We start from the raw sequence: 16,728 nt of genomic DNA, 5'->3' as shown, positions 1-16,728 counted from the left end.
AAAGTAGTGCGGTAACTTGTCTAGTCTTGAAGCAATAATGAAATATTCCCTGGCTGAGTGAAATATTCACCAATTTAATCCAGTATCAGAGCATGCGTGTGTAAACGTCTTTGGCAATGTTCCCTGGCATAGGGTTCACAAGGTGGTTTGAAGGTTTTGTCTTTGGGATGTTCTTATGTAAGTCTTCCTCCCTAATTGTGTTAAATAGCTGCCAAGTGTTCTTGGATCTGGACATAGTGGTCTGGTCAGGATGGTTCTCTCGACACAAAGTGACTTTATTCTGAAGTCAAAGACCTGTGCAAATTCTTCTGCTTTCGTGGATGGGTCATCAAATTCAATAGGCATGGGCATGGAGGGGCTGTTAGCGGCTTTCACCAGATCAAAGAGTTGTTTATATTGGTTCTTGGCTGAGCAAAGGAGAAATCTAAAGTATTTTGATTTCTCACAGAAAATATGTATTTTGTATAGTGAGCTTGCATTTGAGAGACATGTGAAGAAAGTGGTGGAGGGCGATTGTCTCTATTTTTTTCTGAGTTCTAATGGCCCCTCTTTCCTCATATAAGGCCTTGCTGTACCAGGGAGCCAATGGTTTTGGTCTTTTCGTTTTGCTCGAGAGTAGAGCTACCTCAGCAAGCAGATCTAAAAGACAGCGAATGTACTGGGCATTCAAGGCATTGATATTTATGCCGTGGCTGAAGGATGGTAGCAGAATCTGTGTGGTGCTGCTGAGTGTGCTGACGTCAATGTTCTTGGTATCATGAAACCAGGTCATCACCCTTTGCAGTTGGCCCATGTTCAAAGAATGCGAAAGTTGCAGAGAGAAAGGAATAAGAAAATGATAGCACCAGTCTAGTGATATGGGTTCACCAACTGAGATCAAGTCCTTTTTGGGAGATTCTTTTGATGGAGTAGGTTGGAGGTACTAGAATTCCAGTATGTTGTTGGTGGGATGTGTCATTAAACCAGGTCTCTGTAAAGATTAATAGGTCAAGGTTGTAGTGGGAGATAGTGGCCACAATTTCCAATGTGTGCCTCATTGCTGATTTACAGTTATGGAGCATGCATCGTAAATCCGATGTAACTAATTTGGTGTGAGGGGTGCCAACAGGTTTAGTCGTAATAGCAATAATGCCCGCTTTTTGCGGGGCTGGTGTTTAGTCATTGTCAATGAAATAGTCTGTATTATTTATTGGCTTGGGTTATGTATAGAAGTTGGGATTGAGGGAGCAGAGGAGGTGGAGGATATTGAGGTGTTGTAACTTTCAAGTAGGTTTACAATATCAGCCTGGGAGAGAGAGGGTAGGAATCTTTTGGGATGAGATACACAATTGCTCTTTTGTAATGAGATGATGTAACCTCAGCTCGGGGAGTTTAGAGTCTATAGGCAGAGGGCCTAGATCTTAGGTGGAAGAGAGTAACATTTAGCTGAGAACATTTTGAGTTGAGACGATCTAGTTTGTGTTCTACAGGATGCAGAGCTGTTGAATAAGACTTGTGATGGTGTTCACTTAGACCTTTTGTCAATGCGAGATGGTTATTGTTGATATTATTTGCGGGTTTTGGACCTTTGTAGCCTGGTGTATCATTGGGAGGGGGCTGGTTCATCCAATTAGTGTACTAGGATTTCTTCAAGATTTTCATTGTTGAGGCTTCATCTAATCATTGGTGAAGTGGTGTTGTGAGTGTTGTAGGAGTTGTGTGAAGTAAGGGATTTGTCATTGCATAAATAAACAGCACAACGGCGGACACTTCCAACCTCTCCTCCCACAGAGTTCCTTACGTCAAGACTTGGTGTACTCTTTCCTTGGTATCAGCCGCTGGTGATACCGCTGTTAAGCAGAGATATAGTCAAGCAATAACGTGGAATGGTGCACCCAATCAACAAGAAGTCCACAGTCTTGTGTCTTTTGAAAACTTCCTTCATTAAATTTCGGTGTGTTCCATAAAAACAGCCATATATAATCATTTAGTTTTTTGTTTTCCAGAAGTCGTTTGGGGGGCGGGATGCTTTATTCAAGGAAACAGGCACTATTACCTAGGGGTGGGCGACAATTTCCGTTCCGCTCCCGGAAATTGCGACAATTCGACATTTCCGCGTTCCGACCGGAACGCGGAAATGCCGAATTGTCGCAATTTCCGGGAGGGAACGGAAATTGTTGCCTGCCAACCACAACAGGAAGCACTTACAGATATAAATAAAGCAGGGGCCCGAGTGGAAGCTCAAATTCAGTAACGTGGCGACTCCTTACCTGATGTGCAGCCATGACTTTCTCGAGCGCAATCCCCGTGTAGTTTCTGACACCAGGAGGTTCTGTCTCCTCGTCTGCTGCTCTGATCGGTCTCTGGCCCGCGGCATGTGAACTGCATGGAAGCCCCGCCCCACACACCAGCGGTGGGCAACGTCTTCCGCCCTTTCCCCCACTACGATGGACAGCTGACTCGAGGGACCCCAGGGACGTCGGCGCCGTGGCAAGTACGCACACAAACTGTAGCGGGCGGCAGCGGCAGGCCAGAAGCACCAATTTCCGGGATCACGGAAATATCGCGTGATCGCGGAAATTGCGTGCATTCTCGCGAGAATTGGCGGAAGTGCCTTCCGCCAATTCCGCCCACCCCTACTATTACCCCCCCACCCCCCATGATATGGATGACTTTCGCTTGTACCATGATGTATATGGCAATTGAACCATGACATTCTTATGACGATCTATGGTTTTCCATGATCGCGATGAATATGACGATTGAACCATGAAAAATAAATCATTCCCTGATGTACACATTATTACATATTTAGGAGCCCTGAGGAAGCTCAACTCTTTTGAATGAAACGTGTTGGCTGCTTTTTGGCTGTTTTGATGGAACACATGACATTTAATAAAGGAAGTTTTTTAAAGACACAGGCCTATGGACTTCTCATTGATTGGGGGCACCATTCCACATTATAGTTTCTAGGGATTTGTCATTGCTGTATGTAGGTATTGGTGAGGTGTAGAGGAAGTAGGGTTCAGTGGGTGGACTTTGGGTATGCAGGAAGTCCCCTAGCGTGGTTATTGGAGGTGGAGAGGGGTGTCATGTGGTGTGGAAAAGCATAATATAGTAGGAGGGTGTAGTGGGTGACCTTGATGGGAATGCAGTACGAAGCGTCCATAGAGATTTGAGGCATTAAAAGGGGTTGGTTATTGATGTATGTAGTTGCTGCTATGGTGTAGGGGGAGTGGAGTTCACAGGGTTGGCAATTGGTATGCAGGAGATTTCCTTGTGCGGTTAGTCAAGGTGGTGGGAAATGCAAGGTGGCTTGGAAATGGGTCATCTAGTAGGAAGGTGTGTATTGAGTAACTTCAGTGGAATTGCGGTCAGTAGCCTTCAGGGAGATGCTTGATCGAGGTGGGGAATGGGCCATTTGCTATGGGTAGGTATCCTGTGGGAAGATGGTGGTTATTGTTTGACAACTGAGGGATTGTAGTAGGAGTATTTGGGGGAGATGTGTGAATTGTGAGGGCTAAGCGACTTAAGGTGAGAATGGTATTTCTGCTATAGAGGTACCTTTAGGGTGAAGGGGAGTAGAGCTGGTCAGGTGGGAATTTCGTATGTGTGGCTATTTCTCCTTGTGTAGTAGATCGAAGAGGGAAAGAGTGCAAGGTAGTGTGGTAGGGTATAGCATGTGGGGTGATGTCTACTGTAAGACACCAGAGGGAAGGCTGTGGGAGTAATTGTGAGGGATAGCGGTGTTGTGGAGACCAAACAGCATTAGGTGAGATTGGTTGATCCTATAAGTAGGTACTGATAAACCAAAAAGAGGGTGGGTTGTCTAGGAAGGCCCTCAGTATGTGGGAAGGATGCTCCTTGTGTGTAAGTTTGAGGTGAAGAGGGAAGGAGGATGGTGCAGGAAGCTATAGTATCAAAGCATCATAGTGTGGATTCATCTGTGTGTCATCGGTATGGGCGGAGGTGCCCCAATGAGGCTTGATTGGGAGGTGGCTAACTCTGTGGTTCATCGGCTACGCTAAGGGGCTTGTTTATCAGGAATGGGTCTGCAGGAGAACTGCAGATTTAGAGTGGTGCACTGAGAGAGCTGTTAAGAAATGATGTTGCAATCCCTGTACCATTCAGTGCCAGGAATGCCCCCCTCCCCGCTCTCACCGACTGAGGGTCGTTGATCACCCCACTGTTGTATCCAAATTGCAGGGAGCCAATCACAGCAACCGTCACAGAGAAGACCAGTGGGCAGGTGAGTTGTTTCTGAAACAGAGGAAAACATATGTTGAGGAGCATGTTATTTATAGAGCGCCTGGCTACCCAACCAAGGTATTCACAGCGCTACCTCACAACATAGATACCCAGAGAAAATCCCAATAGCATATCCTAAGTCGAAGGTTAAAACAGCCAGGGTTTTAAGCATCTTACGGAAAATTGATCTACAAGCTCTCAGACCAGGGGGGGGGGGGGGAGAGTTCCATAGCGTTGGGCCTAAGAAGTGAAAGGCTCGGCCTCCTTACCTGGATCTCTTAACTCCGGGAACCGCAGCTAGGTCAAGATTTCTTGAACGCAGGGCTTGGTTTGGTGTGTAGGGTGACACTAGAGTTCTTAAGTGTAAGGGGTCAGAGTTTGAAAGGCATTCATGTACATAGCATAGCACGCATAACTGTGGATTTCTTATGTTAGGCTGTCCCTCCCTCTACCATGCACCTCCCTCCCCCACAGCCATAACAGCCCTTCTAAAGCCATAGATGGCAAAAGGAGGACTGCACAGGCCCCGCCCTGAGTCATGGGAGCGCTGCTCTGGGTTTGCAAATCAGAAGCTCGCCCCTCGCTCAGTTTGAATGGATTGACAGTGTTATGTGGCTCCCACATTACCTGCTAATATACAAAGGGAGAGATCTTCCAAATGTAAATATTAAAGAGTCATTACAAAAAATCTTTGAGGGGTTCATTTAAAGGATGAACGTCGTGCAAAATATATCTACAGAGATACAGAAAAGCACGAGCGAATGTATAATAGCAGATTGCAGAATTTATAGAAAAATGAGCCAGACCATCCTTTTAGCCCAAACGAGGAAAGGTCCAATAAATAATGACAAATCTAACATGAGCTGAGCTGTAATCTGTGCTATGCTTTTGCAGTAGCTACTTTGCATAGGTCGACTTTGAAGGTTCAAAGATATATCTTCGAGCAAACTTAGGCCCAAATACCATGCAGGGAGCAGTCTCCAAATGTTTTGTGCAGTTTTAAGTGCAGGAAAAATGCAGTGCTGCACTATAACTGCGAAGATTGGTTTGCTGCTGGGGCTTTCCCCGCATTAGTGCACAGGCTGCGTTGCACCATGCACAGCCTTGCATCATGGCGCAAAAGTGCTTGTGCGCTGTCCAAGCTAAGATTTGCACAGGAACCATACATTTCAGTACAAATTGATACGCAATAGACAAATGCAGAAGGCTCATGCATATAAGATGAGTGGCAGGTCCTGCAACACACATGCAAAGTGTCTGTTTTTTGGTGGAAACCAATGCATTCTCCCTTACTTGCACCCGCCTCCACTAAGCGCTAGTTTTTTACGCAAACCTATCTTAATAGTTCAAGCTTAGCCTCAAAACCAATGAGTATTTGAGGTGGTCTGCCTTAATAAATGCCCCTCTTAATGCAAAGCAGCACAATGTGAATCTGGGGCTGTCAAAATGGCACTTTTTCAGTGCAAACGTTTTTATACTGCAAAGTCACTACTTTGCATCGCACTAGTGGTATTCACAACGCTTTAGAACATCTGCATCCAGTGCTTAATTTGAGCCGGTGGTTGCCGGTTGGGCCACCGGCACTCATTTTTTTGGACCAACAGTTATTTTTCTTCAATGGACGTTTCCCGCGAGCAGGAGAGGGAAAACAGACAAAGGGGAAATTACTGAGTTATTTTTTTTGTTGCACCAAGAGGGGGTGACATAATGTTTTTCCTTGGCTGACTAATATTTCTTCTACATCCCTGTCCGTTTATGCTGTGTGCTTAATTAGCTTATGGACAGGTCGAGACCTCCTTTAATTTGTGTCAAAGTGCTGTGGTCTCTACTAGAGATCCAACATTGCCCACATAAAAGTGAGTGGTCGTTATCTTGAGCCTGTCGCTTGCTTCTTCAAGTCTCCAGTTGAGATGGAAAGTGTGTTTTCATAGCATATGGACAGGTTGAGATCTCCTTTAAAAGTTGTACATCATCCTTCTCGGTGTTCAACGATGGCTAGTGACATTTCTCCTCCTGTCAGAGCTTCTTCTTCTGGTACAAAACCCAAGAGGGTTAAAAATGACCCCCCCTCACCCATTTTGTCATCGCATAATCCTGTCCTTGATACTATTCAGAATGAGGTGAGGGGTTTGAACTCTTTTATGTCCACTACTAAGGAGAAGCTTCAACAAATTGAAGATAGATGGATTACCATGGGAGCGAAGGTATTTGACATGGAACAGCACATCAGTGATCTTCATGATGTTTCTACTAAAATTCCTATATTGGAACAGGTAATTCAGCATCTTAAACTTCACACTGAGGATCTTGAAAACCGCAATAGACATAATAAGCTTCGTCTTTATGGCTTACCAGAAAATTTGGAGGGTCCAGATATCCTCCTGTTTCTCAGGAAGTTCCTGCCTGAGCTCCTTGATCTTCCACTAGAGCTGTCACTAAATATCCAGCGTGCTCATCGCCTTGGACGTATTCAACCGAACTCTATTAGACCTAGAGGTATTATAATGTTATTTTTGGAGTTTACAGATCTCATGCGTGTGCTTCAAGCAGCAAAAGTAAAGTGTGGCCTTGTATGGTCTGGTCATACAATTTATCTCTCTCAGGATATTTCCAATGCCACTAATGCCAGAAGGAAGGAATTTCTGGCCCTTTGTCCTCAGATGAGACAGTTAAATATTCGCCATGGCATTTTGCACCCTTGCTTGTGTAAAATCACTCATAGTGGTTCTTCTCGCTCATTTGATGATCCTGTTAAATTGAGCTCTTTCCTTCACAGTCTCTTGCCGAATTCTGTGGATAGTTCTATTTAACGTCTCTAACTCCTTTCTTTTCCGTCTCTCTAACTGACTTCGTATGGCTGTTTATTTTCCTACTTTTTAATTTTTCTTCCTCTGTTGTTCCGTCTGTTTTCTGTGCTGTTACGCCTCATGCTCACTTTGTTTACTCTTTTTCTTAGATCTGGATCTCTTTCCTTGATCTACCTTTTTTTTCTTCGGATTTTCTTCCCTTTTTCTATTCTTCTCAGTTTGTCCCTTTTTTTGACAGTATTTTGTATGATGCATGTGCCTATTGTTGTTATTTGTTGTTCTTCATTTTGTTTTTCATATTCCTCTAATAAGTGGTGTTTTTCTGTTTTCAGCTGTTCTCCTGAAGTGTATCATCTCCATCAATGTACTAGCTTCCCCTCCCTCCAATATGTGTAATGTTGTTACGTGGAATGTTCGTGGTCTTGGACACCCCGTCAAAAGACAAAAGATACTCTCTCATTTGTCTAAACTGAATTCTCATGTTTTGTTCATTAAGGAAACTCATTGTAATGATATAGAATCGCTTAAATTAAAAAGACAGTGGGTGGATCAAGTTGTTTATTCTCCAGCCTCCAATCGGAAGGGTGGTGTTGCTATACTGTTTCATAAGTCATTACATGTACAAATGTTATCTGCACAATGTGATATTGATGGACATTGGGTAATGGCTAAGGTTGTTATACACAATAATGAAATTGTTTTATTCAATATTTATGGCCCGGTTAAACCAGACCCTGACTTTTGGAATAATATTGAGATTTTAATTTCCTCCATTGATAGTTCAAATATTATTGTTGCTGGTGATTTTAAACAATGATTAGACCCATTCTCTGATGGACAGTCCAAATGCAAATTTAATCCCGATAAACCCCATTGATCATTTCAATCTGCCATTGCCTCTCATCCATCGTTTGATGTTTGGAAGACTTGTAACCTTGACTCCCTTGAATTTACATTTTTTTCTAATGTCCATCATACCCATTCTAGAATTGATTATATTTTGGTTAGTAACCCCTTACTCCTAACTATTCAATCTTTCGAGATTGGATCTATTTTTATTTCTGATCATGCTCCTGTCCTCTCTGCACTTGACCTCTCCTCCCTGAGTTCTCCAAAATTTGGTCGCTGGAAACTTAACCCCTTTAGAGCGGCGCGGATTACCGCGCTGTGCTGAAGGGTTCTTGCGCGGGCGGGGCCGTGACGGAGCGGTTCCGTCATCCGCACAGCGCAACCGACGAGCATGACGGAACCGCTCCGTCACAAGCATCGAAAGGGTTAATAATTGTTTGTTGTCAGATACTGTTTTCATTTCTGAAGCCACTGCTTTTATTAATGAGTTTTTTACTATCAATAATCCTTTGGATATTTCCATTCCTAATAATAGGGATGCCTTCAAGGCTTCCGTTCGTGCCTTTACTATTTCATATTCAGCAAGGAAAAAGAAAACCACAAAGGCCAAGTATACAATTTTACTTCAACAACTTAAAGCGCTGGAACATAAATTCTTCACCTCTAGGTCTCCCTCTGTTCTTCATGAATTAATTAAGGCCAAATCTGCTCTTAACAAATCTGCAACAGTTGATGCTTGTAATGTCCTTCTTAAAATTAAGTCCAAGTACCACGGGGGTCAAAATAAAGCTGGCAAGATGCTGGCCAATTACTTAAAAATTAAATCTGAACGTAAAAATATTGGACCTATCCTAAATGAATCTACTAATAAATTGGTGTCCTCTGATGAAGATATCTCTACTGCTTTTCATGATTACTACCAATCACTATATTCTGATGACACAAATCCCTCTAGTCAAACTTTACGCACCTTTTTACGGATCTTCCTAAACCCACATTGCTGTCTGATGAATTTGAGCTATTAGAAACAGAGCTCACTCTTCAAGAGATAACGGATGCCATTAAATTCTTAAAAACATCTAAAGCACCTGGTCCTGATGGCCTCTCTGCTGAATTTTTTTCTACTCTTTCTACTATTTTTGCTCCCAAACTCCTTGCTCTTTTTAACTCCTTTCTTGATGACTCTAAGGCATCTGGTTCCTTTATGGAGGCTTTGATTGTCCTTATTCCTAAACCCGATAAAGAACACACCCTTTGTAAAAATTATCGCTCCATTTCATTAATTATTTATGATTGTAAGATATTTGCTAAAATCCTTACCTCTCGATTTGAGAATATTATCCCACTATTGGTCAAAACTGATCAAGCTGGTTTTGTTAAGGACAGATTGGTGGCAGAAAATGCTCGTATGTTTGCTAATGTCATCTCCTTTGGGAAAAAATACAAGTCTCCCCTTGCAGCATTGTCCTTAGATGCCAAGAAGGCTTTTGATCCGATTAATTGGCAATTCATGTTTAAAACTCTTCAGTGGTATGGCTTTGGACCGAATTTTATCTCTTATGTTAAACTGTTATATTCTTTTCCTCATGACAGTATTTTTGTGAACAACCGCTTTTCTAAATATTTCCCTTTATATAGGGGTACCCGTCAGGGTTGTCCTCTTTCACCCTTGTTATTTGTTTTATGTTTAGAACCCTTCCTTGAATGCATTCGTGTTAATACACTTATTTCTGGCTTTACACATGACTTCATAGAAACCAAACTGTCAGCGTACGTTGATGACATTCTGGTATATATGGCCAATCCTATTACCTCTTTCCCTCCCTTTTTAGGTCTCGCCTAGCGACGCAGCGCATGCGCTCCACACCTTGGCGAGATCTATTGTTGTGGGTTTAGCTTCCGAAGGGGGATAGGAGATGTGCACGTGCCCGGACAGGCGATGTGCACATCTCCTCGTGTGCAGCTCGCGGCTTCACAACAGATTGTAACCGGCAGCGTACACACCCAGACAGGAGATGTGCATGCCTATGGTGTGCGAGCACGGCGCGCTCATGTCAGCTGCTTCCATTTGGTTTAATGTGTTTTTTCACACAGGCGCGCTTTCACAGCAGATTGTAACTGGCAGCGTATGCGCCCGGGCAGGAGATGTGCACGTCTATGGTGTGCAGGCACGGCGCGCCTACGTCAGCTGCTTCCATTTAGTTTAATGTGTTTTTTCACACTGGCGCGCTTTCACAGCAGATAGTAACCGGCAGCATTGCAAGACACGCAGGTCATGAGTAACAAAACGAAGCACGTCTGCCGGCTCTGCACAGCGGGGATCTTATGCAGTCACTATCGAACTCCTGTCCCCTGAGATCCTCCGCACTCCACTGCAACCTCCTAATTTGCTCTGTGCTACTCTCAGTCACCTGTGACCTCGATTAGTCACTTGTGAGTTCCCCAGTTCGCAGGTGAGCACCGCACTCTCCGACAAGCTCAACGATAATGTCAGAACTATGCCGGGCACCTGCAACTCCCCAGCCACCGCTGAGCTTCCCCTATCACCTGCGAGTTTCTTACATCACATGCAAACTTCTTAGGTCACATGCGGGCTACGTGGGTCACCTGCAAGTTATCTTATTCGCCTGCCAGCTCAGTTGGTCACCTGAGAGTTCCTTAAGCCTCCTGCAAGCTACCCTTTCCACACGCTAAGTGCCCAGTCACCTGCAGTACAAGATCACACGTGGAGCTCCCCTATGCGCCCCTGTCTCCTGCAAAGTTTTCACTTGTGGAACATTCAGAGCAGGTGTGGGTTCCTCTCCCACTCACTCTTGACCCCCGCTACCCCAAGTAGAGTTACCCTCAGATAACCCTCGAGTCAGTCTAGGCACCGCTGGTCACTTGCGGGCTCCTCACCCAGGTGCTTATTGGCTCTCACCGTAAATAGCTGGCTTCTTTACTCACTGATCAGCTCCCCGAGGACTTCCTAAAGTGCTTGGCAGCCCCACAGATTACCCAGATCCATAAAGAGGCACCCAGCGCCCCCCCCCCCGCAGTCTTCACAAGAACCCACACGCCTTCGTCTGGCTCCGAGCAGGGAGTGTCTGCAAAGTTTGAGCTTCAAGTGGAATCCAGCAAAACCAAGGAGAAGTCTACCGTGTGGGCCACATCGACAGTGTAAAGGAAATGCCGATGGCATGTGAGCCGAGCCTGCTGCGAGTGAGTGCCGTCTTCTGGCGTGTACTGAACATGAGAGGAGGAAGCATGTCTGCAGATCATGGGGCAGGCTGACTGAGGCGCGTCTGCGAAAAAGGGATGGGGAAAAAAAAGGTTTATTTCTGCCTGACAGATGAAGGGACGTGATAAAATAGATGATAAGAAGTAGTATGTGCACGGTCGCGCTCACACTGCCTGACAGATGGGAGGGTTCGTAGATGGCCGTCAGAGACACGCTACTACAACCAGAGAAAATATATAGTGATATACCCCGAGTCACACTATCATGAAAGATGGGGCCTGAGAGAAAGATGAACAGACAGGAAAACCCACACCACGAAGGAGCAAACTTTTTGACTGATGGGAGTAGCTTGTAAAAGATTGCCACAGACAGAAAGAGAGACAAGTTATAACAAATCTTCAGATGGCACACTGGCAAAGAAATAAACAAAACAAGCATTGGCAAAGGAATAGACCTCACCTATGTAAGCACTATTGGCTTAGTCAATGTCTTTTAGCCATGTTGTATAGAAGTGCGGCTGCTGTGCAGCAGGTCTGAGAGTTAGGGAAAAAAGCGCTTTGCCGCAGCCAGCACTGACCATGATCTTAGTATGGGATTATTCTCTGCCATTATTCAGGATGAAATGACAATAACACATTGTCAGCACATGTAGACCAACAAGAAATTAAATTACACATTTATGCATCAATCTTTTTTTAATGGGAAGCCAAATGTGAGCCAAAGGCTGAGGATGGTAGGCAAAACACACATTAAGCAATAATAAGAAAAACAAGCATTGGCATAGCCAATAGGTCTCGCCTTTGGGACCTTATAAGTGTTTAGCCATGCAACGGTTGATGTTGTTGCACCAAGGATATGGTGCTGCATAACTAAATACTTATAAGGTCCCAAAAGCGAGACCGATTGGCTATGCTAATGCGTGTTTTATTTTGTCCTGTGATCCCGTCCCCCTACTTCACCTCCCACTCGCCGCGCAACTCCTCCGCAACTCTGGCCGCTACCCACCAGACACACAAACCAGCAGCCTGCAACAATAGTACAACACCAGTCCAATATATAAAGCAAATCACTTTGCAGACAAATAGAGCAGCACTACGTGTAGACAAACTGAATTGCACTCAGCAAACAAATGAAGCAAAGATCTACAGAGAGATCACTGGCTTTTGCCAATAAACAGAGAGCTCTCAAGTTTCCAAAAGTTTAAGGAGTAAGAATGAATTAACATAATGATGTTGTCACCAGAAGTGACATCAACAATATAATATTAATGCTTACATAAAATGATTAAAATAAAACAAAAGCTTTAACAAAACAGACACATTAAAACTGCACTGAATGTATCGGGTCCTGCCTGCGGCTGCTCTGCATGCCGCAGTCACATCCTGGTCCCCACCGGTGCCTATTCCACGTGCTCTGCCTGCATCCCACAGGAGCCTCAGTAGATCACACTATACCAGTGCATTGAGATCTTTTTGTTTTTTAAAGCATCAATTTTCAAACATGAATTTACAAAGAAGAATTCATCCCCCAACCCAGACAATAATGTCAATAGTGAACTAAGATGTAAGTCCGTTTTCAAGCGCATTCTTTGGGCTGCACAAATATAGCAGCAGCACACAACAAACAACAGCAGCACCCAGAAAATAGAGCACAGAACTCTGCAGACAGATAAAAAAGTATCATCTGTGTTGATAAACAGATCTAAAGAAGCCGGTAGACATGGCATAGAATGCTCCAGACAAAACACCACCATGCAGACAGGCAGGACAACAGCACCAGCAGACACATGGAGCACCAGCTTACAGAGGGTGTTCAGCACCCGTCCAATATTCAGAGCAAAGTACCCTGCATGTTATTGGAGTGGCAACACTGTGCCAACTAACAAAGGACCAGCAATCGCAGACTGAGCATGGGACTCCCCTGGCAGACTAACTCTACCGTGCACACAAACTAAGCAGCATCACCCAACTAACACATAGAGCATGAACAGAGTACAGTACCTTGAAAACCAAGAGCAATACCACCCAGCAGAAACAGCAGAATACCCTGCAGGGAAAGAGAGGCTCAGTCCCGTTTTGGCAGAGCAACAGTACCCAGCAGACTAGGGGAGAAGGGACCCACATAGCAGCATAGCAGTTTGTGGCCATACAAAAAGCAGCACCCTGAAGACAATTTCATCTACAGCGCCCTACAGACAGAGAACCGTATCAGGTAGAAAATCAGAACAGGACCACCTTACAAAAACAAAGCAATCTAAAACAAGCATTGGCCGCACGGCCGTAAAAGTAACGGCCGCGCGGACATGAAAGCGAAAGTGATCGCGAACGCGAGGACGGGACGCGCTGTGTGGCAAGCACGCGAGTGGTGCGTGCAGCAGTGATTGGCGGCTGCGCGCGTGCACGCTCGCGTGAATGCAAGCGCTAGGCCACCGAGGTCTGGTAGGTAGCACTTTGGAAACCCATATACTAAATCTCGAGCAACAGCGCATGTGCTGTTCTAGGTTCGACCTATTAAATGATAACCACCATCCAAAAATGGTGCAAGGGCTGCAATATACTTTAAGCAGTCTAAAGTTGTGAAAAGTGAGAAAAATCATGGAACAACTGCGATGTCTGGAACTCACAATTACATAAAACGCATTCAAGGGAAAAAACTCACACAAAGCTGATGTTTGCGGTATTGTTTCTGCATGAAGACAAAGCCAAAAGGGCGATGCACAGCAGTGAGAGCTGTATACTGTAAATGCAATCCCCTATACAGTGGGATTTCCGCCCCGCCCGCACACCATCTCTATCATACCCCACTCCGTGACTTTCCACGTCCCAGCGCTCCTTTTCTCCCCCTTCCTTGACCCAGCTTGCTTTCTTAACCTTCCCTTCCTCCTGCTCGGTCTCCCCTCTCCCCCGTCTCCTATCGCTTCTTTCCCCCACCTCTCCCCGCTCCCCTTTCCTCTGACCTCTCTTCACTTCAGCCGCTGGAGCAGAAATTCATTAGCAGCCGCCCTGGGAATGCCCGGGCTTCCGAAAATAATTACAACCCTTTTTGAGGCACTGCTCAGATACGATTCCTACTCTCACTTTCTCTCCCTCTGCTTCTGTCTCTTTCTCTCCCTGTCTCTCTTTTCCCATCTCTCTCCCTCCCACTTACCCTCCCTTTCTATCGGTCTCTATTGCTTTGTCTCTCTAATACACAAACACAGGGACTCCGTGTATCTTTGTTACGTTCTCTCTTAACTAAATTTCTCTCTAACGCACACACACGTCCTCAATCTCACTTTCTGTCTTTTTCTCTCTGACACATACTCTGTCTTTTCTTTCTCTTCTTGTTACATTCAATCGATTTTTCACGTTCTTGCTGTAAAGTGGGGGCCACTCGGCCCTCACGTCCTCATGGCAGTGCGGCGCCCCCCCCTCCCCCGGCCTTTCGGTGTTGGGGGTGTGTCGCGGGGCGATGACGCGCGCGGCGCGCCCTCAACACCGATTGGTTGATGCCTCCCCCGTGACCCGGAAGCAGCTGTTCAGCTTCCGGGGCAGGGGGGCGGGACGGCCGGGGGGCGGGCCCCGAGAACGGCGAGTAAATTCGCTACTTAAGGCGCGGAGGGCGAGCTGGACACCCTCTTGCCCTTGGCTGGTTCCCCGCGCCTCTCGTCTGCCCCACGCTTGGGGCTTGCTAATTTTCCCCACCCACCAGCCCAAAAACAAGGTACTGAACATGCTAGTCGGGGGTTCTAGTTGAATTTGTCTTAGGCCTTTTTCCCGTTGACAGGTAGGTTTGGTTGTGGTAGGTAGGAATGTTGTCTGTACTTAGGCCTTTTTTCCCGTTATACAGCTGAGATTATGTTATTGTAGGGGCAATATTGGGTGTACCTAGGCCTTTTTCCCGTTATATAGCTGCGATTAAGTTGTTCTGATAAAGGTAATATTGTGTGTACTTAGGCCTTTTTTCCCATTAGCACAGCATGCTTTGTATTTATATGATCTGGTTTTTAGTTTAGTGTAGTTGTCCTTTAGCTAGTTCTTTTTCCCTAGGTTCATCGTCGTATTTATTAGGGTTGGTCGGGCGGTAAGGTCATGATCGGTGAGCAGCAATTTAAGGTCCTAAGGGGGGCGTCACCATCCACGGAGGGGGCGGCCCAGGGGGAGGGGCCACTGGTCCCTCCTAGAACTTCAGGGGCAGGAATATCCGCTAGCTGCTAAAAATGCGGGGGAGGGAGTCACGCTTTCCTTAGGCAGGTAGCCACCCCGCACATACACCATGACGTCAGCATATGACGCAGAGTGTAAGGGCCCTCCTTGTTGGTTAAATGAAGTTCACGACGGGGTAGGCGGTCCCCTGTCGCGCATGCGCACCTGTGGGTAAGGGCGTGGTTAGTAGGACTTGACACCGGTTAGCGACCTTGCCGTCCGGCCAGAAATGTTAGAATGCAAAATTCAGGCAGGATGGTAGATTCGGATAGGATACACGCTGTATTAGACGTTTGTTAAGGTTAGCCTTCAATCTTTGTCTACAATACTGTAAATCTAATGTCATGAATTTTGCTTATTCTTACATAATCGATGTTATGTTAATATTCATCATTTTATTGTTTTGTATAATAAATACGGCCAGGGGGTCGCTGACCCCCCGCCTTCCAAAGATAATTTGCTTATGTCTATCCTTCAAGGTGGTGTGGAAGGCTGGGAGGGGAGGGTAGCCAGTCACGGACCATGTTTTTCTCACTGACACACACTCCTGTTCTCGCTCTGAAACGCACTCTCTTTAACAAACATGCTCTCTCTCGGTTTCTCCCTCACTCTCTCTAATTCTCTCTGCCCCTTTCTCCTTTTCTCCCATCTATTTTTCTGTCTCGCTCTCTTTCTGTATATACCTGTTGTCCCACTGAGTTGGAAAGCCTTCTGTGTACTCTGCAGCTTTTCAGAAATATGGGGATGCGGGAGGGAGCAAAATAAAAAAAGACACTGCATATTTTTTTATTTTTATGTTTACATGGGAAGGAACATTAGTGAATGTGCTCACACCCTTGCATATATTTGTTACATATTAACAGCGCATATATTTGTTCATACATTACCAGACCATACCTCTTTTTGAACACACGATTTTAATGCCTAGAGTTGTATGAATTTGACTGTTTCCTGTCTATAACAAGTATTTGCAATGCAATAGGTCTCACATTTTAGAAACTTTGCCCTATTGCTATTGTAAATGGCAATGCCTTTTATGACTGCAGGTTTTAAAAACAATAAATAAAATACATTGTTATTTAAAATGCCAATAGCTCAAAATCTCGCTATTGCGAGACCTATTGCATTGCAAATGCTTGTTATATGAGGTTCAGTTGTATTCCAGTATTTCTGTATATAAGTTGAACTTCTCTAAAACAGAGGTTCTACCCTTGAACTCCTTCTGCTATCAATATATGTTTAATGATACTAACTTTACCTGGTGTCCCACAAAAATAAAATATCTTGGTATTTGGTTTTCCTCTAACTTATCTACCACAATCAGTTATATGTTTAATGCATTAATTACCAAATTACAATCACTACTTCTTTCTTGGTCCCCTCTTCATTTGTCATGGTGGGGTAGACTGGATACTATTAAAATGATGATTGGTCCCCATGT

At 45.0% G+C, this 16,728-nt stretch overlaps 1 protein-coding gene across 1 annotated transcript in view; it reads right to left on the bottom strand.

The window, feature by feature from the left end:
- Nucleotides 1-16,728, bottom strand: part of LOC146812799 (solute carrier family 2, facilitated glucose transporter member 3-like) — an 88,110-nt gene that overhangs the window by 40,857 nt on the left and 30,525 nt on the right. The window contains exon 2 of the mRNA XM_085619912.1: nucleotides 4,141-4,239. Within this exon, the coding sequence (XP_085476038.1) occupies nucleotides 4,141-4,239 (99 nt within the window). The remainder of the gene's footprint in view (nucleotides 1-4,140; nucleotides 4,240-16,728) is intronic.

Source organism: Triturus cristatus, chromosome 7 (assembly GCF_964204655.1).
Source record: "Triturus cristatus chromosome 7, aTriCri1.1, whole genome shotgun sequence".
Classification (NCBI taxonomy): domain Eukaryota; kingdom Metazoa; phylum Chordata; class Amphibia; order Caudata; family Salamandridae; genus Triturus; species Triturus cristatus.
The sequence above is the reverse complement of the archived record's forward strand: the minus strand, read 5'-3'. Positions and strand labels throughout refer to the sequence as shown.